The sequence below is a fragment of the Syngnathus acus genome, chromosome 3 (genome assembly GCF_901709675.1).
Source record: "Syngnathus acus chromosome 3, fSynAcu1.2, whole genome shotgun sequence".
Classification (NCBI taxonomy): domain Eukaryota; kingdom Metazoa; phylum Chordata; class Actinopteri; order Syngnathiformes; family Syngnathidae; genus Syngnathus; species Syngnathus acus.
The window spans coordinates 16,766,609-16,789,507 of NC_051089.1; the positions used below are offsets into that span (position 1 = coordinate 16,766,609).

General features: G+C 42.7%; 2 protein-coding genes and 2 non-coding genes across 7 annotated transcripts in view; 3 read left to right on the plus strand and 1 right to left on the minus strand.

Moving 5' to 3' along the window:
* Positions 1 to 610: 610 nt before the first annotated feature.
* trnal-uag lies at positions 611 to 692 on the plus strand. Its single transcript has one exon. It is a non-coding gene; the product is annotated as a tRNA-Leu (tRNA).
* A 7,837-nt stretch (positions 693 to 8,529) lies between these two features.
* Positions 8,530 to 8,611, plus strand: trnal-uag. The gene has a single exon. It is a non-coding gene; the product is annotated as a tRNA-Leu (tRNA).
* A 1,261-nt stretch (positions 8,612 to 9,872) lies between these two features.
* On the plus strand, positions 9,873 to 19,477 carry rab11a (RAB11a, member RAS oncogene family). Its single transcript, XM_037246831.1, has 5 exons — positions 9,873 to 10,041; positions 11,901 to 12,096; positions 13,641 to 13,834; positions 16,503 to 16,583; positions 17,284 to 19,477. The coding sequence occupies exons 1-5, from the start codon at positions 10,002 to 10,004 to the stop codon at positions 17,418 to 17,420; spliced, it is 648 nt and encodes a 215-aa protein (XP_037102726.1). The 5' UTR covers positions 9,873 to 10,001; the 3' UTR covers positions 17,421 to 19,477.
* Positions 19,478 to 20,028: 551 nt separating this feature from the next.
* The window catches only part of LOC119120183 (multiple epidermal growth factor-like domains protein 11), a 102,150-nt gene continuing 99,279 nt past the window's right edge, over positions 20,029 to 22,899 (minus strand). For all 4 annotated transcript variants that reach the window (XM_037246826.1, XM_037246827.1, XM_037246825.1 and 1 more), the window contains one exon: positions 20,029 to 21,336. In XM_037246826.1, coding sequence (XP_037102721.1) covers positions 21,152 to 21,336 — 185 coding nt within the window. In that variant the 3' untranslated portion in view covers positions 20,029 to 21,151. The remainder of the gene's footprint in view (positions 21,337 to 22,899) is intronic.

The following is a 22,899-nucleotide window of genomic DNA, read 5'->3' on the forward strand; positions in this document are numbered from 1 at the left end:
GCTTTGAGCTACTGAGAAAAGAACACAATTCTACTCAGAGCATTTCAGAGAATAAAAAAAAAGTCCGTATTTGACAAACAAAAACAAAGTCAAAGTCAAAGTCTGCTTTATTGTCAATTTCTTCACATGCCAAGACACACAAAGAAATCAAAATTACGTTCCCACTATCCCACGGTGACAAGACATAGGTCACAATATACATACAAGTAAACAACACGAAAAATAAAAACAAGAAGGCACAATAAATGAATAAATAAGAGTGATGAATAAATAATAAATAAACAAATAACATAATAAATCAGAGGAGCAAAAATGGAGCAAGTGTGCATACAGCAGACAGTCAGAATATAGCGCAAAAGTACAGGCCGCTACGCAGAAGGGGGGAGAGAGTTCTATGTATCCTCCGATTTCAAAGTTTTAATATCATTTTGATTCTGATTGTCACTCATATTGTTTCGCATGTGTTGTGTACAGGCTTCATTACATTATGAAAAAAGCTCAGTCGGGCAGCACTAACCTGGATGCTGGTGAAGACACCAACTATTTATCCTTCGAGTTCACGTTTTAACAGAATTGTCAACAAATGTCAATGTGGAATTGTCATAAGGTCGGTAGTGTGGCCGAGCGGTCTAAGGCGCTAGTTTTAGGTTCCAGTCTCTCCTGAGGCGTGGGTTCAAGTCCCACCACCGCCACTTATGCATCAATTTAGGTGTGTTCTTCTTGCCCAACTCCTGTCAATGCAGCTGCGTAAAGTATAAGAACCCTTCAAAGGTCTTTGCGAAATATCAATCTTGGCCTTTCATTCTAACCTGGAGTACCCATTTATAGTAATCCCTCGTTTATCGCGGATAATTGGTTCCAAAAACCACCCGCGATAAGTGAAATTCGCTAAGTACAGTTACCAACAAGAAGTACTGGGCAGGCTAACGAGTTAAGATGCTAATTCGCGATCGTGTTAACACGCGAAAACGGACTTCTAAAGGAATGTAAACAAACATTTAGAGCATTACTACATTGTCCTAAAGGTTAGACATGTTTCCTCAATTTAGAAGTTTTATTTTGACTTTTAAACGATTTTTTAATTTGGAAAAAAACTCCGCGACGTAGTGAAGCCGCGATAAACGAAATGCGAAGTAGCGAGGGATCACTGTAATAGGTAACGACATTGTGTATTTGGACTGAGAATGGTGAAAGAAGGCACATACATGCCTCGCAATCTGTAAGCATTGAGGATGGGTCAACCTCCACGCAGCACAGCCAACGTGTGGAAAATATTATCCGCACAGCATTTCTTCTCAAAAGCATGACTTAAAAGAAGGTCCAAAGCTTTGCAAACGCCAAAAGTTCCGAATAGCAGAGGATGGTTTCGATCCATCGACCTCTGGGTTATGGGCCCAGCACGCTCCCGCTGCGCCACTCTGCTGCGTAGCACGGGTCATTCATGATGTCCTCCAATTGGCAAACAAGTATTCGGTTCCAGGCTTCAAAGCTCAGTCGGGCAGCACTAACCTGGATGCTATCATGCTATGGTTTCAAAAACAACTAGTCCCTGATCTAACAATTAAGTCAAGTCAAGTTTATTTATATAGCCCTAAATCACAAGCAGTCTCAAAGGGCTTCACACATACAAAACAAATTGACAATTATTCTCAAAGCATCCCCTGATCTTAAGCTCCCATCTTAAAGATGAGTCTAATATATTCTATAATGGATTAAAATATTAAAATATAAAATTTTTATAAATATATTATATTTTTAAGATTGAGTTCACTGTAAAATTTTTCTGAAGAGATTTTTGAAGGAGCAAGCCATTGTGAGTCTCAAATACGGATTGAGGGGTTCCCCAGTGATCCGCGTCCGGGCGAGGGAAAACCAAATCCAATTTTGTTTCTCATCATTAGGGGTTTTTGTGAGCCGTGCTTTATCTGGCCCCTCACCTAGGACCCTTTTGCCATGGGTGACCCTACTAGACACTTCTGTGCTCGACACGGATTGTCCATACTGAACACCATGTTCAAACATAAGGGTGTCCATGTGTGCACTTGGCACCAAGACACCCTAGGCCGCAGTTCGAAGATCGACTTTGTAGTCGTGTCATCGGATTTGCGGCCGCATGTTTTGGACACTCGGGTGAAGAGAGGTGCGGAGCTGTCAACTGATCACCACCTGGTGGTGGGTTGGCTTCGATAGTGGGGGAAGATGCCGGTTCGACCTTGCAGACCCAAATGTACTGTGAGGGTCTGCTGGGAATGTCTGGCAGAATCCCCTGTCAGGAAGAGCTTCAACTCCCACCTCCGGCAGAGCTTTTCCCACGTCCCGGTGGAGGCGGGGGTCATTGAGTTCGAGTGGACCATGTTCCGTGCCTCCATTGTTGAGGCAGCCGACCAGAGCTGTGGCCGTAAGGTGGTCGGTGCCTGTCGTGGCGGCAACCCCCGAACCCGCTGGTGGACACAGGTGGTAAGGGATGACGTCAAGCTGAAGAAGGAGTCCTATCGGGCCATTTTTGCCTGTGGGACTCCAGAGGCAGCCTACAGGTACGGGATGGCCAAGCGGAACGCGGCTTCGGCGGTTGCTGAGGCAAAAACCCGGGCGTGGGAGGAGTTTGGCGAGGCCATGGAGAATGACTTCCGGACGGCTTCGAGGAAATTCTGGTCCACTATCCGACGTCTCAGGCGGGGGAAGCAGTGCACTCTCAACACTGTTTACAGTGGAGCTGGCGTGCTGCTGACCTTGACTCGGGACGTCGCGAGTCGGTGGGCAGAATACTTCGAAGACCTCCTCAATTCCACCGACATGCCTTCCATTGTGGAAGCAGGGCCTGGAGACTCTGAGGTGGACTCTCCAATCTCTGGGGTCGAAGTCAATGAGGTAGTTAAAAAACTCCTCGGGTGCAAGGCCCCAGGGGTGGATGAGATCGGAGTTTTTTTATAGGCTCTGGATGTTGTGGGGCTGTCATGGCTGATATGCCTCTACAGCATGGACATCAGGGACGATGCCTCTGGATTGGCAGACTGGGGTGGTGGTTCCCCTCTTCAAGAAGGGGGACCGGAGGCTGTGTTCCAACTACAGAGGAATCACACTCCTCAGCCTCCCTGGTAAAGTCTATTCAGGGGTGCTGGAAAGGAGGGTGCATTGGGAGGTCGAATCTCGGATTCAGGAGGAGCAGTGTGGTTTTCGTCCTGGCCGTGGAACAGCTCTATACCCTCGGCAGGATCATCGAGGGTGCATGGGATTAGCTCAACCAGTCCACATGTGTTTTGTGGACTTGGAGAAGGCGTTCGACAGTGTCCCTTGGGAAGTTCTGTGGAGGGTGCTTCGGGAGTACGGGATGCCGAACCAAGTGATAAGGGCGGTTCAGTCCCTGTATCATCGATGCCAGAGCTTGGTCCGCATTTCTGGCAGTAAGTCGGATTCATTCCCAGTGAGGGTTGGACTCCGCCAAGGCTGCCCTTTGTCACCAATTCTGTTCATAACTTTTATGGACAGAATTTCTAGGCGCAGCCGAGGTGTTGAGAGTGTCCGGTTTGGGGACCTCAGCATTGCATCTCTGCTTTTTGCATACGACGTGGTGCTGTTGGCTTCTTCAAGCCGTGATCTCCAGCTCTCACTGGAGCGGTTCGCAGCCGAGTGTGAAGCGGTCGGGATGAGCATCAGCACCTCCAAATCCGAGTCCATGGTCCTCAGTCGGAAAAGGGTAGAATGCCCTCTTTGTATCGGGGATCCTGCCCCAAGTGGAGGAGTTCAAGTATCTTGGGGTCTTGTTCACGAGTGAGGGCAGGATGGAGTGTGAGATCGACAGGTAGATCGGTGCAGCGTCGGCTGTAATGCGGACTCTGTACCGGTCCGTCGTGGTGAAGAGAGAGCTGAGCCAAAAGGCAAAGCTCTCAATCAGGCAAGACTCGGAGTAGAGCCACTGCTCCTCCCCATTGAGAGGAGCCAGATGAGGTGGCTCGGGCATCTCACCTGGATACCTCCTGGACGCCTCCCTGGGGAGGTGTTCCGGGCATGTCCTACCGGCAGGAGACCCTGTGGATGACCCAGGATGCGCTGGAGAGACTATGTCTCTCAGCTGGCCTGGGAACGCCTTGGGATCCCCCGGGATGAACTCGACGAAGTGGCTGGGGAGAGAGAAGTCTGCGAGACATAAACACAAACTAAGAGCTGAGAACGGCCCTGACGTAAAATTCAGAGTTATTAAAAAAACTATTACATAAATAACACGTTAATAAAACCATCTGTGTCACTCCAATTCATTAAATCCATCAATCGTCCTTTGTCAACAATGCGTGCGCGCCGCTGACGGCTCCTGCACTTCAAAATATTCCACAGGCCCATATAACGATATATAAATTATATATCAAATAACTATTATATAAGCAATAATGTTATCAAACCATCTGTGCACTCTAAATCATTAAATCCATCAATCAAATTCCTCGTCCTTTGTCAACAACGCCGCGCGTGCGTGCGCCCTGACGTCAGCCTCGTCGTTATTCCACAGATCTACTATATAACTATATTGTAGCGTTAACAAAGTTCAAGGAAAGACGTGGGTTTGGTAAACGGCTCTTTATTAACAAAACAAACTTCCAGGCGTGTGGCGGCGTGGACTTCCAGCCACGGAAATGGAAGAGAGCTCCATAGAATAGGATCGGGCGTGCGTAAAAGCCATGACCGAGCCCCATCCACCGTCCCCGGACAGCCACCCGGCCGAGCGCCGGCCCCCGACTTCAATCCACGGAAGTGAAAGAGAGCTCCGTCGAGTCAATCTTTGTCCTTTATGTAAACAACGCCGCGTCGCGCTGCTGACGTCGCGCTGCTGACGTCGCGCTGCTGACCGCGCGCTGCTGACCGCGACGTCGCGCTGCTGACCGCGACGTCGCGCTGCTGACGTCACTTGAAATTCAAATTACAGTAATCCCTTGCTACATTGCGGTTCGTTTATCGCGGTTTCATTTTTTTTTTTTGGGAAAATTTTTGAAAAAAAACACATATAAGTCGCTCCTGAGTATAAGTCGCCCCCCCACCCAAACTATGAAAAAAAACGCGACTTATAGTCCGAAAATTACGGTATTTGGTCAATAATACAAGTTCAATTCAAGACTTTGTCAAATGAACTTTTTGAGCAATGACAGAGGTCAATCGTTGTTTATAGGTTTGCACACAGGGTATGTGGTATTTTGGGCCATTCCTCCATTCTTCAAGACTTTTGGGGCTGTCGCTGTGCAACACAGGCTTTCATTTCCCTCCACCGATTTTCTCTGGGGTTGAAGTCTCAAGACTGACAAGGCCACTCCAGATCTTCGAGATGCTTCTTACCGAGCATTTGGCCCGGATGCAGATGAGGTGAGAAGTCTATTTGTACGGGCAACGACCCACCCTTAAGTTCAACGAAGTTTGAAAAAAATTGTTGTTCCTGATCCTTGGTGTTTATATTACTATGGCTTCTGCATTTTAAATTGAAGTTGAGGATTCTAGGTAGGTAGTGTGGCCGAGCGGTTTAAAGCACTGAATTAAGGCTTCAGTCTCTCATGAGGAGACCGGTGAAAGAAGGCACACATATTCCATGTGAAACGTAATTGACGTGGAGTTGTGGTGATTTCACGGGGAAAGTTCAGCTGTGCAGCGGAGACACCAGCCCTCATGTTCCAGTCCCTTGCCTGGAAGTGGAACATGAGGGCTGGTGTCTCCGCTTCTCTCCGCTTTCCTCACAAACCTAACAGGGAGCTGTTTGGGTGCAGACTGGTTGTTGGAACTCTTTTCTGCTGGTCTCGAGAACTTCGGCCAGCTTCGTCAGGACTGGCGCCATCTATAGCGTGCCTGTGTCAGGGCTCTTTTGCAGCCTGACAGTAGGTGCTGTAGGCTTGCGTTAGGTGCGCTGCACAAGGGACAGCTCCCTTCCTTGCCAAATCACTGGCGGAGCTTTCTGTGGCTAAGTTGCCCTGATCAGAAAGCTGTCTGGCTTGCGGCATCTTCCACAGGTAAGCCCAGCTGAGAGGTCTCCCCTTCCCAAGTGGTCCATCTCCTTTGGCGACCCTGTGACACGGCCTTGATGGTGGACTGCTCCTGCTTTGATCTTGAAACCTCTTCCACAACCAAGCTTTTTGTTCCCTCTTTGTGGCCTTGGACCAGAGTCGTGGAGGCTCTTCCCAGCCAAGCCCCACTCTCCTTTCTTGCACCTTGCCAATTATTTCCTGATGTTGAAGCCTGCCGATAGCACCACAAGTGCAATTCTCACAGTAGGATCTGAGGATTATTTTAACTCAAGAACGAACCTGACCTTCTCCTGCTTGTAGCCCAAGGTTATGGACTGGATCGGCAGTTGCAGCGCGGTTGCCCCGGACAAGCCCGTGTCAGAGAAGCCTTTCGGTAAACCGAGCCATTTCCGAATGTAGGAGTTGGCTTAGTATGTCCACCCCGTTCGCTGTTAAGGATGGAATGTTGCTCATCTTCAGTGGCCACATGACCCTTTGGTACAATGTGAAGTTGTAGCACCACAATTTGTGCGTTCCGGGTAGCTGGCTCTTGTCGATGATCGCCAGGCCTTCTGCGAGTTGTTTCTTCTTTGTTACATTATCAACAAGGCGGTGTAGGACAGCACTAATTTGGGTGCTGTGTGGGGAAACTAGCTATGTTTTAATCTTCTGATTGTCACTCATATTCAGAGGCGTAGCCAAGCCGGGGCGAGCCGGGGCGGCGCCCCGGTTAGGACTCCCTGCGCCCCGGTTGAAAAAAATCGAGCTTTTTCGATTCTTCATTTTCATGCCGTTTTTTTCTTTCGGTCTTGCGCGAATGTGCTTGCGCTATTCTATGTGCGCAATGTTATCCATTCACCGTTTGCCTCCCGGACCCGGATGTTGTTTTAGCGATCAGCGAACGGCGTGGGTGATGTTCGATCTTTTTTCCTGTGGGCGTGCGCCCCTACTGGAAAAATTCCTGGCTACGCCTCTGCTCATATTGTTTCGCATCTGTTGTGTACAGGCTTCATTACATTATGAACAAAGCTCCGTCGGGCAGCACTAACCTGGATGCTGGTGAAGAAACCATCCTCCAATTTCACGTCTTAATACAGTGGTCACCAAACTACGGCCCGCGGGCCGGATACGGCCCACGGGACCGTTTAATCCGGCCCGCCAACCCTGAACAAATTGTATTATTAAACTTTTTTTTTTTGGTCATTTTGCCTGCAATGACTGCGTTTCCCCAGTAGATGAGGAAGCGCTCGCCTGCGCATTTTTTTTTTTTTTTTTTTTTTAAAGTCCCAATGATCGTCACACACACATCTGGGTGTGGTGAAATTTGTCCTCTGCATTTAACCCATCCCCGTGTGATCTTAATCCATCCCCTGGGGGAAAGGGGAGCAGTGAGCAGCAGCGGTGCCGCGCTCGGGAATCATTTGGTGATCTAACCCCCCAATTCCAACCCTTAATGCTGAGTGCCAAGCAGGGAGGCAATGGGTCCCATTTTTATAGTCTTTGGTATGACTCAGCCGGGGTTTGAACCCACAACCTTCCAGTCTCAGGGCGGACACTCTACCACTAGGCCACTGAGCTTTACTACCGGAAGCCGTGTCAGAAAGCTCGGTGCACACTCACAAGTGCGTGTACGTACTCAGTAGTACGGACATGGCGCACTCGCGCTCTATTTGTATCAGTCCCGAATTTAGAGCGTGGGTTGTGACGACAGCATTCTTGTAATTCTTGCGCTGAGCTTTCAGATGCAGTTTTGCGCTAAAGCCACCCACAAACCTTCCCCTGGAATCCTTCCATTAAAATGAGTCGCCCAAGGAAAAGCAAGGTGGACACAGTGCCGAGCGTTTAAAAGAGAGTGGCCAATTTGTCTCGACGTACGCGACGTGACGTTCAGCCACATGAACGTCAACATCAACCCGTCACAGATCGAGGTAAATGGACCAACACCTCGGATCTCGCCTAAGAATTGCCACAACAAATTTTACTCCAGACTATGACGCACTAGCAAACTTTAACAAAAAAGACAGCGGTGTCTACAAGCCTACTGGAACCTACAAAAGGATTATAAGGAAGGAACACAAGAACTTTAAGAGACTGCTCATATGTGTCAGAGATTCTGCTCTGACAACTGAGCTGAACTTTTATCTGTTAAGATTGTGCATGGCACAACAGAAAGTTAATGTTCCATGGCTTTTTTTTCTGTGAGGAACCCAGAGAGAGTTATTTAGTTATTATTTATTTCCTGTTTTTTCTGTGAAGAACTCAGAGAGGGTTATTTAGTTATTATTTATTTCATTAATAGTGTTATTATTTGTTTCCTGACTTTTTTTCTGTAAAGAACCTGGAAAGGGTTATTAAATAACCGTTATTTGGTTATGTGTGGCTTTCTGGAAAACAATAAATTTTTTAAGCTCCCCTACGATCGTCACACTTTTTCTGTTACAAACTGACACCGGCCCCCCATCAGAGAAGGGAAAAGTTATGTGGCCCTCACAGGAAAGTTTGGGGACCCCTGTCTTAATAGAATCGTCAACAAATGTAGAAACTCCCGAACGTCGGTAGTGTGGCCGAGCGGTCTAAGGCGCTGGATTTAGGCTCCAGTCTCTCCTGAGGCGTGGGTTCAAATCCCACCACTGCCATTTATGCATCAATTCAGGTGTTTTCTTCTTGCCCAACTCCTGTTAGTGCAGCTGAGTAAAGTATCAGGACTCTGAAAAGGTCTTTGCGAAATATCAATCTTTGCCTTTCAGTCTAACCTTGAGTACCCATTTACAGTAATCCCTTGTTTATCGTGGATAATTGGTTCCAAAAACCACCCGCCATAAGTGAAATTCGCTAAGTGCGGTCACCAACAGACTAACGAGTTAGCGATAAGATGCTAATTCGCGATCGTGTTAACACGTGAAAATTGACTTCTAAAGGAATGTAAACGAACATTTGGAGCAATACTACATCGTCCGAAAGGTTAAACACGTTTCCTCAATTTAGAAGTTTTATTTTGACTTTTAAATGTTTTTTAATTTGGAAAAAAACTCCACGATGTAGTGAAGCCGCAATAAACGAAGCGCGAAGTATGGGTCAACCTCCACGCAGCACAACCAACGTGTGGAAAATATTATCCGCACAGCATTTCTTCTCAAAAGCATGACTTAAGGAAGGTCCAAAGCTTGGCAAAGGCCACATATTCCAAATAGCAGAGGATGGTTTCGATCCATCGACCTCTGGGTTATGGGCCCAGCACGCTCCCGCTGCGCCACTCTGCTGCTGAGCACCACTAAATCATAAGGTCTTCTAATTGTCAAACAACCATTCGGTTCCAGGGTTCATTACTTTATGATCAAAGCTCAGTCGGGCAGCACTAACCTGGATGCTATCATATGCTATGGTTTCAAAAACAACTAGTCCCTGATCTAACAATTAAGTCAAGTCAAGTTTATTTAGATAGCCCTAAATCACAAGCAGTCTCAAAGGGCTTCACATATACAAAACAAATTGACAATTATTCTCAAAGCATCCCCTGATCTTAAGCTCCCATCTTAAAGATGAGTCTAATATATTTTATAATGGATTAAAATATAAAAATATTAAAATTTTATAAATATATTATATTTTTAAGAAATTTTGCTGAAGAGATTTTTGAAGGAACAAGGCATTGTGAGTCTCAAATACAATTCATTAATGTCGTTTGCAGATCAGCACAAAACTTCACACGTTTGGGTTGGAAGAATTTGAAAACAATGACAGTTGCGTATGGAAGTGTTATGTTCCTCAGCAAAACGTACACATGTTTCTCTATGCATTCAAACAATGCACATTGCCAGTAAGAAGTACTGCCCGCGGTAACGACACATCGTCAGTTCCTGTTTTTGCCCGCTAGGCGCAAGAGAGCTCTTGGTGTGCGAACATGCAAAAGAAGAAGAAATTACGGAAGTAGGGCTTCCAAACAGATTCCCATTGGGGGGAGTAAATCAAACTAGATCGTTTCTTTTACTTAAAACGAGCTCGATCTTGGACTAACTATTGCTCAGTATGGGCACCAGAGATGACGAATATGATTATTTGTTCAAAGGTAAAATTACTTTATTGTCATTATCTTGCCCCTTGCTTATGTTAGCTGTCAAGCTAAACTTAGCCGCCACTACCTTTGTGCTTGTGATTGCTTTTCGTCGAGCTTCTCGGACAATGTCAGCAAGTTTACTTAATTTACACGAAACGAACGCGTCATTTCCCAAATATAACTGTCGTAAAAAGAAAAAGAAAAGTTTGAAAAGCGATTTGTGACTATAAGGAGCCAGGCCTTTTGACAGTGTTGGGTGCGGACTAGCGGACACGCCTAACGTTTACCGTTATCAGTCACATTATCTTCATGGGATTGCCACGAGGAGCCAGTCCACACGCTTTATTTGCTGATACCAATAATATCGAAAGCAAATATTTAACGTGTAGGTTAAACCCATCGTATACGTATCGTACTTTAAACACGGAACAGTTTGGTACGGCATTTACCTTGATTTCAAGTAGGTCATGAAAACGCAAGGAAGGGATTTTTTTTATTAACATTTTTGAGCATCTTGCGAATTAACCAAATGTATAACAAAGGCAAAAACTAATCAAGTATAATTGGGCTATGTTGCGTTTTTTTTGTGGCTGGATAGCGGGTATAAACATTACGTCTTTCCATTTGTAATGTACATTGCTTAGAAACCCCATATTAATTAAAATTGACATTATATCCGTGACACGTAAACAATTTTATACCCTCATCAACCACGTTGAGCAATGTCATAAACGTGTTCCTTGTGTCAAATGTAAGCCAAGACTGGTGATGGTTAGTATTTTCATTTTAGTGCATCTATTTTATTTACAAATAAAACTACATTCGCTGGCTCCACATAAGACCATCTACACAATCTCATGAAATTTAGTACTATAGTATATAGTACTGTAGTTGATCTAAAGTCAATTCTGAAGAAAACTAATGTTTGATTATTACCAATTTGCCAGATAGCTATATGTTTATTCAGATATTAAATTTCAAGAACTGGCTATTACCAAGTGGGGTCTCATGTTACGGTATCATTTTGTTTCTATATTTCAAAGTTATTACTATAAATGTTGTAATCTTCAGCTACAAGAGTTGATGTAGTAAAATTGCCACTGCGTAGTTTGTGTACTTCTCTGCCATAACTGAGTCTTCAAATGTTCATAAAGGCTTAATCTTTGACAGAGCTCTTGGATTAGGTTACATTAGATTTCAGGTGTACCCGTCCGTACCTGCTATGCTTTTTCTAGTGATGTCCCAATCATCAAGATTTTTTGGCTTCCGATCCGATTTTTTTAAGACATGCTCTTTCCAATACCAATTCGATACTGATCCCCCCCCCCCCCCCCCACACACACATTTTTTTAATTTTACTTCAACCTTAAGGAGGTGTGGAAGGTATCATATATGCTTTAAAGGGATTTCTTACGTGTTTTTCCTACACTTACAACACATTGAACAATCGTGTTTAGCTGTTTTTAACATACCTAAACTGTCAGTCAGGTCATATAAAAAGAACTAAATATATTTTAATCTTTTGGATCTTAAGCCTTAAAATTGCTTGGTTCAAATTGAACCGACCCAGGAAGTTCGGTCAATTGTTTGGGTTTTCTTGTGCAAAACAACCCAGGAATGTTTAACCCAAATTGGGCTGTTTTTAACAGGTGTAGCAAAATTCAACTTAAACTGCAGATTCATATGATTTACGGATACCGTAAAGCATGTAGACGCTGCAAAAACACATGAAACATGATCCAATTCTGTCCGATACTTACAAAAGAGCTGGATCAAAAGCCAATACCGATACAGAATATCAAATCGGGACATCCCAACTTTTTACAATGGATGCGTGGATGGAACATTAATATATATTTTCTGAATTGTAGTGGTCCTTATTGGTGACTCTGGTGTGGGAAAGAGTAACCTGCTATCACGTTTCACTCGCAATGAGTTCAACCTGGAAAGTAAGAGCACCATTGGAGTCGAATTCGCCACGCGCAGCATTCAGGTGGATGGAAAAACAGTGAAGGCCCAGATCTGGGATACAGCTGGCCAGGAGCGCTATCGTGCCATCACTTCAGCGTGAGTACTGACAAAAGGAAGCAACGAGAACTGGGAAAGCCACCTGGTATGAGCCTGGTATGGTGCACAAAATTCAGATTGGTTATGGAAACATTCCTATTTGCCCAAAACATTATGGTTCCTTTAAGAGCTATAATCAGTCAATTACTGATGTTTGTTTCTTATCTAAAAAAAAAAAAAAAAAAAGATCTGAATCAGGCTTGTTGAAATTGTGGTTCCACCTTGCAACTGAAACATACTGGCTCAGCTGTCATGCTTTAACGTTCAGTTAGGGACCTCTGTGTTTCTTTTCATGCTTTGCTTTGTGCAAATCAAACGTGCAAATAATTGCGACATATACTCGTGACATATACTCTCCTCAAGTAATGGAATAGTGAGGCAAATTTGTTTTTTTCCTGTAGACCACTAAGAACATTTGAGTCAAAAGAGTTAAAGCTGCAACCCAATTTCACCCTTGTAGTTATCTATTAACCCACAACCCACTGCCCAAACAACAAAGGACTTCCAACAGAGGATAGAATACATTTTTTAGTCTGACCAAGCCAATATTCAGACCTCAAACCACAATAGCTTGCATTTTATCATGCAAGCACATCAAATATGCACAAGTGTAGTACAGTAATCCCTCGTTTATCACGGATAATTGGTTCCAAAACCACCCCGTGATAAGTGAAATCCGCAAAGTAGGGTTACCCTCTCAGCTGTACATTTTTTGTGTCAAATGTATATGAAACCATTTAAGTGCATATGTTATTAGAACATTAAATAATAGTTTCAAACATGTAAATAATACATTAACAGTATAAAGAACATACAGAAAATATTGTATAAATATTGAAAATATTATACGTGTCTGTAACATGTAGATGTGACGTTCTGTTGTTAACCTTGGTTAAACAGGGGCCTCTAGTGGTCACAAGTTACCATAGCAGCACTATGCGCATTTTGTAGCTGTATATGTAGATGTAGCTAAAGTATACATACTGTAAATTTGATTTTAGGACTCTTTTATTATTATAACAACTTTTTACAACAAGGTACAATACTGTAAATATGTTTTCAGAAGTCTTTTAGTATAACAAAGTACAACACTGGAAATCTGTTTTTAGAACTCTTGTTATAACAACTTTTTTTTTGGGCTGTAAAAAATCCACGATGCAGTGATGCCGCGATAAACGAACTGCGAAGTAGCGAGGGATCACTATAATGCCAATTGGCCACAGGTTTGTTGTACAGAGTACTCCTAGATATGAATTAACTTTTAAGACGCGAGTGTATTATATATAGTATGTGGCTGGAACAGTTTCAAGGCAGTAATCTCAAGGTGGGAAATCTTGATGTGCATGTTCTCCTTTTCTCCCTTCCTATACTTGATCTCAACTAAGCCTCAGCAATAACTCTGTTTCACAAATGATTTCCAATCAGTTGCATTGCCAATGACAAAAGCTGACTTGCTGAACTCCGATTACCAAATGGCTGTAAATCACTAGCTTTTTAAGGATGAATTGACTCTGATGAAAATTGATTCTAAATGGACACTGCAGGTACTACCGCGGTGCAGTGGGCGCTCTCCTGGTCTATGACATTGCCAAGCATCTAACTTACGAGAATGTGGAGCGCTGGCTGAAGGAGCTGAGAGATCACGCTGACAGCAACATCGTGATCATGCTTGTGGGCAACAAGAGCGATCTGCGTCACCTCCGGGCCGTTCCAACTGATGAGGCTCGGGCTTTTGCAGGTAAATCAAAGTTCACTTTGATTAACTTTGCAGTTGACTTGTACGTGCTTTTTGTATGTTCTACCCTTCACATACGGTAACCTATGCTGTGTCCTCACCCAATAAATAGGTTGACATTTTTCATCCAACTTTTTAATAATTAAGAATAGGGTCAGCAACTTAAAATGTTCACGATTTTGTCCTTGTAGGAATATTTAGTGTGGAAACGATGCACTTCAGTTGTATGGACTCTGCCAGCTTGATTGTTTCAGCTCAGTGTATCTTTAAGCAAAAAGACTGCATTTTTCACAAGTTCAAGACTCGTTGAATTCTTTGCTGAATGATGTGTCATTAGAGCAAATACATCCACGTCAATACTTGAGTGCAATATGGACTCATAGTGCAATGCAAGGGTGTTAAACTCAATTGCACAGGGTGGTAAAAGTCAAAGCACACTTAAGATAATGGGTCAATTATATTGAACTGATGAAAATGAAATATTTTTGAATATAGATGTGAATCCAAAATGTAATATAAGATTCTGTGTTGTCGGGATTTTCAGGATGGATTGCAGTTGTCCATCAGTGGGGCAACTCCTATGTGATGGTTTGCTCACTTCCATCACAAAGAACAGCTACTCACCCTCGTGTTGCACCTAAATACCAGTACCGGTTCCGTATTGTGAATTTTAGGGGGCAAAAATGACGTGATAGGATAATTTCCAAATGCTGGAAAGAAGAAAAAGAAAAACCACGTCTTCTTTTGATTGGACTTTGTGTTGAACCAAGGCAGAGCCGTGGTGAATGGCATGCTCTCCAGACTCCTTTGCTTAGTGGGTGCGGCTTGCCGGCCTGCTACTGGCGCACAGCACAGCCTGTCTGTGATGCATGAAGGTTAATTCCTTCCCGTATAAATAATTGAACAAATATCAGAGTCTGCTTCTGTACTTTGCAGCGTTCACGTAATGGCCGAAATTGCACGATTTGCTACGTTGTGTGCACATTTCGGGCCGGCTCCCTCGATCTCCTCCATTTACTGAAGCGCAGCCTGGCTTTTTAGCAATGGGGACTGCACAGTGGTCATCCAGTGGTACATGTAGAATTATGAATACTGTTCTGTTCAGTCCTCTTTTAAACACAATTATATGGCTGGGTGGGTCTTGAATTATCAAGCGATCGCAAACTTGAATGCCAAAACTATATTTATTTTGTGTTTGAAGCAAAAGTAGTTGGATCACGCATGCCATCCATGTAGCAGACTTGCAGCGTATGATTGACTTATTGTCTTATGCGGTTCAAACATAGAGGAACGTACTATTCAGTGAGATTTTACACTGTCTAAAATAAAGAAATCATTTGGTGCACTAAGACCTTTGTACTCAATCTGAAAATGATTCGCAGTGTTTAAACACATTTTTTACTTTAATTGTTCTGAAGTTTGTAGAAAGTGTTTAAAAATACACAATTGATCAAAAGTATTCTAGTAATTGTTTGAATGACTACGTGTGAGCTGTTAATCCAGTTTTAAGATTCTGCCATGGTATCGTTTCAGTACCAGCATTGAGGAAATCTATGCAGGTATCGTATGTGCAAACGTGTGGTACACTATCGAAATTTCTGTATGTTTACGGTGAATTTACAACGCTATCCTGCTGTTTTTCATAACTGTGAAATACTGTTAAATATTCATCTATAGGAAGTCGTTAATAGTTGAATCGGTCAGTTAACAAGGACACAAGTGTAATTTAACAACATAAAACTGGATTGCTGTAAATTTTTGCGTTCGAAAAGTATCTTAATGTAGTTAAAAAAAAAAAAAAATACCATTACATTTTCATCCCACATGTAAATTTACAGTTAAGATTAGTACCAAAATGTAATTTAACAGTATAAAAAAGTAGTTTCTGTCAAGCAGGAGAGATAGACACCACATCAATTGTATTTCTACTGCTTGACGGAAAATACATTCCACTTCTCCTTTCATTAAAACAAATGACACAAAGATGGAAACACCAAATATTTATTGGACTTCACAATATTGCTCCTTTTTCTATCAGTACCTCGAAATGAGCTATCCCAGGTGCACTTTTAACCTACTGCTTTTTTTCAGTTGGCACAGACAGGCTGAGTGTGGAATGTTGTTGGATGTGTTTGTAATTAGGTTTCAGAAACACAAGAACAATTTTAATGAAATACAAGAGATGTCAAACTACAGAGGGGCCCTGGTGTAGTAGCTAGAGCGGGTCGAATGCTGTTCGAATCCCACTCTGCTTGCCTCGTGTCGTCAATTTATTCCATTTATTCCCATCCGATTGTGAACATGCGAGCACATGTATATCCACCGTGGGCACTTTCAGTGTGTGTCATCATCTCTTGTCAGTGCTTCTTTTCTAATTGTGTAGAAATTCAGCCCAATTAAAATGTATAAAAAAAATAGGTTTTTCCATACCACATAGTTAATCACAAATGCACCCCAACACTGACTTAACTATGTCACGAATAACACAATGCACACATTCACAGAAAGAAAACATTTCCTTTTTCTTTTACGACATGAAGCATCTCACAGAATTACTGGTTTGTACTTGTTGTGCAATCAATACATTTGTGTTTGAGCAAGTCAAAGTCGTGCCATGTACTGACTGCATCAAATTTCAGCGTTAAGTAACATTTTTGATTTTATCGTGCAGAGAAAAACGGTTTATCTTTTCTGGAGACTTCGGCGCTGGATTCCACCAATGTTGAGACTGCCTTCCAGACTATTCTCACAGGTGTGTATTGTATCACTGATGTGTTTGTAAATCCATCAGAACACTAAATCACAGATGTAATGATGATTCAGCACGTTTCGAGAGATTTGAGTATTTTCTGCACCATAAGGCGCACTTTTTTAACTTTTTCAAAGTTATTGCAGGATATTTTGTTTTTACTTTTGTTGAATTTTTTTTTTTTTAGAGCTGAGCATTAAGAAAGTTATGAGAGACGTGAGTTTCATTTGCATAACCAGCTTTCCAGAACTGGAGTTTCCATTGTGCATAAACAGTATATGGGAAAAAAAGTGTTAGGATGCGTGCCCAGTACACCAACTGACCCTGAAAGTGGAAGATTTGCAGTTAGACCACAATTTTCTGCAATCGTGAAGGAGAGGAAAGTTCTCCAATCTGTGGCTAATCTTGGCCCAGTTTAGACGCAGTTTGACTCAAGGTTCAAATTGACTTACAGATTCCAGTGTCTGTAATTTCTTATAAACAGCGGCACAGGGAAACCGACTTTTTTGTGCAATAACTTGTGATATCGTAAAATCAAATTAATCTTGTCTTCTTGTGTTCAATTGATTTTTGTTGACTTTGAGTCAAACAATGATGTTCTTTATTCAGGTAAAAATAGAACCTCATTGTCTTACTGAAAGTTAAAGAAAATCAACTAGTGGATGTCACAAAATTAGGCATTTACCCTCTGGTCCCCCTACAGAGATCTACCGCATCGTGTCCCAAAAGCAGATGTCGGAGCGCCAGGAAAGCGACATGTCCCCCAGCAACAACGTGGTCAACATCCAAGTGCAGCCCACTGAGAACAAACCAAAGATGCAGTGCTGCCAGAACATCTAGCTTATCCCTGGCTCTTCCCACCCTTGCCTCCAAGACCCCAATCCTGTCCCCCTTCTTTCATTCTCCATAGTCCCTTCAAGGCTCCAGGGCTGTGACCTGAACTTGCCACTACTTTTAACCGATCTCTCTCCCCTGTCCCAACCCCCTCTGCCCTTTTGCCCCCATCCTTCCAGTTAATGTTTCAGTATAGAGAGTTACAGCCCCCCCCTCAAGCTGAGCCGCTCTGTCTTTAGGCTCGTAAGGACAGAAGGCAGCAGGCATTTCATATCACTTTAGATTTCATTCCAGTTGTTGCGCTGACATGTCACAAAAATGTCTTAATATATGAATGTGATTTGTTTCCTTCCTCTTATGTCTTTATTCTTTGTCCGTTTCGATTCTTCCACATTTTTTCCTGATCTTTTTCTGTATTGCATCAAATATCAACTACTAGTACATATGAATATAAAGCACATGAAAGTAGATGAGCTCCTGTCAATGTAGACTCCCCTCTTTGCCACTTAGTGCAATGTACTGTTTAGGAAACCACATGCAGGAGTGTCATGACCTTTGATCCCATTGCTGTGAACATGACGCTAAGTGAAATTTAGAGCCGTCAGTCCTCGTTATGCTGTGGAGAGGACAGCAAGCTCGCCACAAACGTGTGGCCTCCTCACACGCCGTTACCATCTCGTTTACAAAAGAAAGCAGGTTAGGGGCAGCTTTGCATGTTTTGAAAAGATGGCCATATGCAGTGCTGCATGTTTTATTAGTCAAGAGACACTCTGGGCTTTGCTATCGCCTTGGACGTGTGCCACCTTGAAAGCTTGCCGTGTTCATTTGTTTGCCCTCCTTCACAGACGCACTCATGCTTGTGAGGTTGGGAACTTCTGTTCCGAATTGAGGAACAGGGCTTACATCTGTCACACAATTGACAATAACTATGCAGGAACTAGCATGCGGCTGTTCACATGTTTTCGCTGGTTGCACTAGTTGAAAGAATTCAAATCACACTGATGGAGGCTTGTGACATCTTTCTGTGTTTCTCAATGCTAAAACACGCGTGTGACCACAAAGCTAAGACAACACTGTTGGACTTGCTTGGTTGACCTTAGTTTTTTTTTTTTTACTAGCTTTAGTAAACAAGTGTAGTTTTCAAAACTCAACTCGTATATTATTTTTATAGGTGACACAACATCTGAGTCTCAAAAGCTTTATCCTTAATTGCTTGATCAAAAATAGTGAATCGTGGTAAATGATTTTGAGCACCATTAAGTTCATGACGTTAAGAGGAAAAGATATGGTGGATTCATCCATGTGGTTGGCTGTTTTTTCTAGTGCCTACTTCACCGGTCACCTTTGCAACCCCCTTCCTCCTACACACACACACACAAGTGGTCTGCCCCCTCAACATATTTTCCCTGTCACATAAAGCCTACTTTACACCAAGCTGCCTCTGACTTGAACACAATGCATGGCTTTTGGTGGGACTCCCCCTCCACACTCCCGCCTTCTGTTGCAAACATCCGATGTCCATCGAATCAGCTTAGCGTGCTAGGACGACAAGCTAAGTGTCAGTCCAACACTCCAGTGTTTATTCAGCTTTGTGATGATTTGGCAGGCATCTATGCACTACCTGCACTCTGTGTATGTATGTGTGTGTAGAGGCAGAGTATGGATGGATCATTGGTTGGTTCCAGTGTGGTAGCTTGGCTGGCAGTACCAATGGCGTTTCTTCGAACAGACGGCGCTGCCAACCAAGCTACTCCACACTCGCAAGCTGGCAGTTTCATGAGTTGAGGTGATTCCTTTCATGATCAAAAAATTATTCCAAATATAATAATCCATTGTTTTGTGTCTTTTATTTGTCATTTTTATATGTTTTGAAATTCATAAACTGACTGTAATTCCAATGTAAGAGTGAAATGATGTCATTTCAATTACTATGAAGCGTTAAACGTGAGTGGCGGCTCAGAATGAATGGTTTTATGTTTTGTACAGACTGATAAAATTGTACAATTGTGTCTATATCTTAAGTTATCAGTTCATCTTAATAAAGCGCACCAGTCATAAACCTAGATGCTTTGTCTTTTCACTCGAGAGTTCACTAACCTATTAGTGCATATGACTACCACTCCCTGAACCTTTATTGATTGGAAACATGAGCAGTAAAGAAAATTTCTATTTGAAATGGTGATAGAAAAAAGGTATATAAAGTGGATCCATTTGGAACAATAACAGGAGGTGAGTTGAGCGGGAAATAAATCGGATTGAATGTCATCTTATTGCCGAGTGAAGTTGTACTTTGACATAGTTTCACAGTACTGATTTCTGTGCATAGGGGTGCATACATACAGTATTTATCAGTTTCACTGGGGAGCACAATTTGTGTTGCTTTGTTTTTGGGTGCAGAATCCAAAACTGATATCAGTTTTTCTCTCACATCAAGTGTTTGAGCTTGAGCCTTGTTTTCTTAAAAAGTACACATGTAATATATGTAGCTGTGTAAATAAAACACTTAAGATTTGCATCTAGTTATGTGTTCAAAATTAAAATTATTGCATTAAACAATATATAACTTACGTTTTTCACATGGTTACAAGTTAGGAGAAAATCCAGCACAAATGCGTTGTTTCTATTGGGAGCTGTATGCACCTCTCACCGCACGCATTTGTAATTGCACAAAAAGATTGACAGGTAGCTGTTAAGTCCAATTGTAATCAGATCTTATCACAGTCTTGCTACAGCTAAAATGTACAATTTTGTTTATCTGGAGGATATGCTGTGGAGAGAAAAACTGACATGCAGAAAGAAGAACTGACTGCAGTTTTGGAATCAGCATGCCTTTTTTAATCAATCTAACTCTTATTTATGTCAACAATTTTTTTGTAATTGTACCCCAGTGTTATACTAAATTCAGCGGTACTATATAGATAATGTTGATAGTAAATACAAGTTAACCTTGGCACAAAATGCCATCTGTTGGACCAAATGACTAAGTAGCTTGAATAAATGAGTCTCAACCAATTCTTGTTTCAAATCCTCTCACTTTCAAACGGCTATGTTGGCACAACAGTATATATGGATTGACAGATGACTAACTTTGCTCCAACTAGTGTAATTATATTGTTCTAATAATCTTTGGCATGCATGTGTATTCACCCTGATGCAACAACAAAATAATTACAAGTGGACAAAATGTAAAACCAATACATCACTTTTTTCTACAGTAACCACAAAAAAGAAAGTAGAAATAATGTAAAAAAAAAAAAAAAAGTGTATTGATGCTTTGTTGATCTGGCTTGATGATGTTTCAGTGATCACTTAGAGTACTGGACAAGCTGAATCAGCCAAATTTGCTGACACACATAAGGGGGTGTTCAAATGGGTCCTGTCCACCTTTGAATGTGTGAAAAACATCTGCATACCACAAAAAGATACACTGCTGTACACAAGCATATAAATACCTCGACTGAGTTTTGTTGGTCAGGGGTATACAGTGAAAACACACAAGGATCATGGCACAAAACACCTAAAGTCGAATATATTTACAAGGATAAAAGATCAAATAGCAGTGTAATGTAGTAGACACTGCACCCCAGATCTGTTCTTTCCGTTTTTCTGTTCAGCACTTACTGAAAACTACAAAAACAAACGGCTTCTTCACAGTTTCTGAGTACGTCACAGTGAATTCTATCCAGTTCACAAAAGGCAGGCAGGGATGGCCAGGTTTCCAGCGTGTGGAGGGTGTTCTACAGCAGTGAACCAGTGGGGCTTCCCACCAGAGGGGGGCTATGGCTCTGAGAGGGGGTGGGCCGCACAGGTAGCAGGTCATAGTGGCTGGGGATGTGGCTGTTCCTGGGCAGGTCATAGGGGCTCTGCGGGTAACTAGGTACCACCACGCCTCCAGCTCCTGGGATGATACTGATGGTGGGCTCTGGAAGATCAAAAGACCAAAGCTGTCATTTGCGCGCTAACAACACAGCCACAGGGGAGTAACATGTTTGTTTTTCATCAATGAATTGTTATTCTCATTCAAAACTATCCTGTATTGAGTTTTTTTTTCTCTCGCCACCTTTGTCTGTCACAATTAACACACACTGGATTATCTTTGACAAAAGTGTCGGCCTGAACAATTAGATGCATGCTAGTTTCTAACGAGGTTGATATACGCGGTATATGACTGTTGTGAATGCAGCCTTTTTACTTGATGTGATAAAGTTTGGTTGAACAAATACAGTGGTGGTTTGAGATACAAGTTTTATTTATTCCGTGACCATGCTCGTAACTCAAACCGCATATACCTATCTCAAATCATCATTGAAAGAAATGGAAACGGCACTAATTTTTTCCAGCTTTCTAAAACAACATAAAATTGTTGTACTGCAATTTAATGAGAAAATGAACACTATAATGTATTAATAAAAACATACAGTAGTTGAATAATTAAATCCGTCCGTCCGTCCATCCATCCATCCATCCATCCATCCATCCATCCATCCATCCATCCATCCATCCATCCATCCATCCATCCATCCATCCATCCATCCATCCATCCATCCATCCATCCATCCATCCATCCATCCATCCATCCATCCCGGGCAAGCTGGAGCCTATCCCAGCAGTCATCGGGCAGTAGGCAGGGGACAGCCTGAAGTGGTTGCCAGCCAATCGCAGGGCACACAGAGACGAACAACCATCCGCACTCCCACTCACACCTTGGGACAATTTGCAGTGCTCCATCAGCCTACCATGCATGTTTTTGGGATGTGGGAGGAAACTGGAGTTCCCGGGGGAAACCCATGCAAGCATGGGGAGACCATACACACGGGGAGGGTCGGAGGTGGAATCGAACCCGCATCCTCGGACGTGCTAACCAGTGTGCCACCAAGCCGCCCAATAATTAAATCAAATTTTAAAAAAATGGTGATAAAAAAAAGTACTTGTCACATTTAAATGCACATTATGCTGGTCATTCTGGTGTTTAGACCTTGGCCAACTGCCCCTCGCTCATCTTCACAGAACAGCAGTAATATTACTCGTTCTTCGCAGAGGATAAAGAATAAGTTCCTGTGAGGATTACTATAGTATTATCCTTGTACACGTATGTATGTTGTTCCACTGTTTGTGTTCTGTTCGTTAAGGGGTAAAATACCATGACATAGAACATGTTTATCGTTATACTGTGTGCCTATGGAATTCCCCATTGCATTGTATGTTAACATTAGATCAGCAGAAGCCTATAAATCTCTGTTTAGTTTGATGTCTACGTCTATGAGCTGAGTGGCAAACAGCTTGAATTTTTTTTTCAATTACTGATGCCTGCTGTGAAGTGAGCTGAGTCATCTGCCACCACAACACAAGGCTCACCATTTTTAGCAAAAAAAAAAAAAAAAGAATCATAAAAACCAGTAGATTGGCAGCTGATATCTTGGAAAAACGTTGAAGTTGTATCTCAAGTTACCACTGTACACGACTACACTTTCAGTGGATAGTCTTT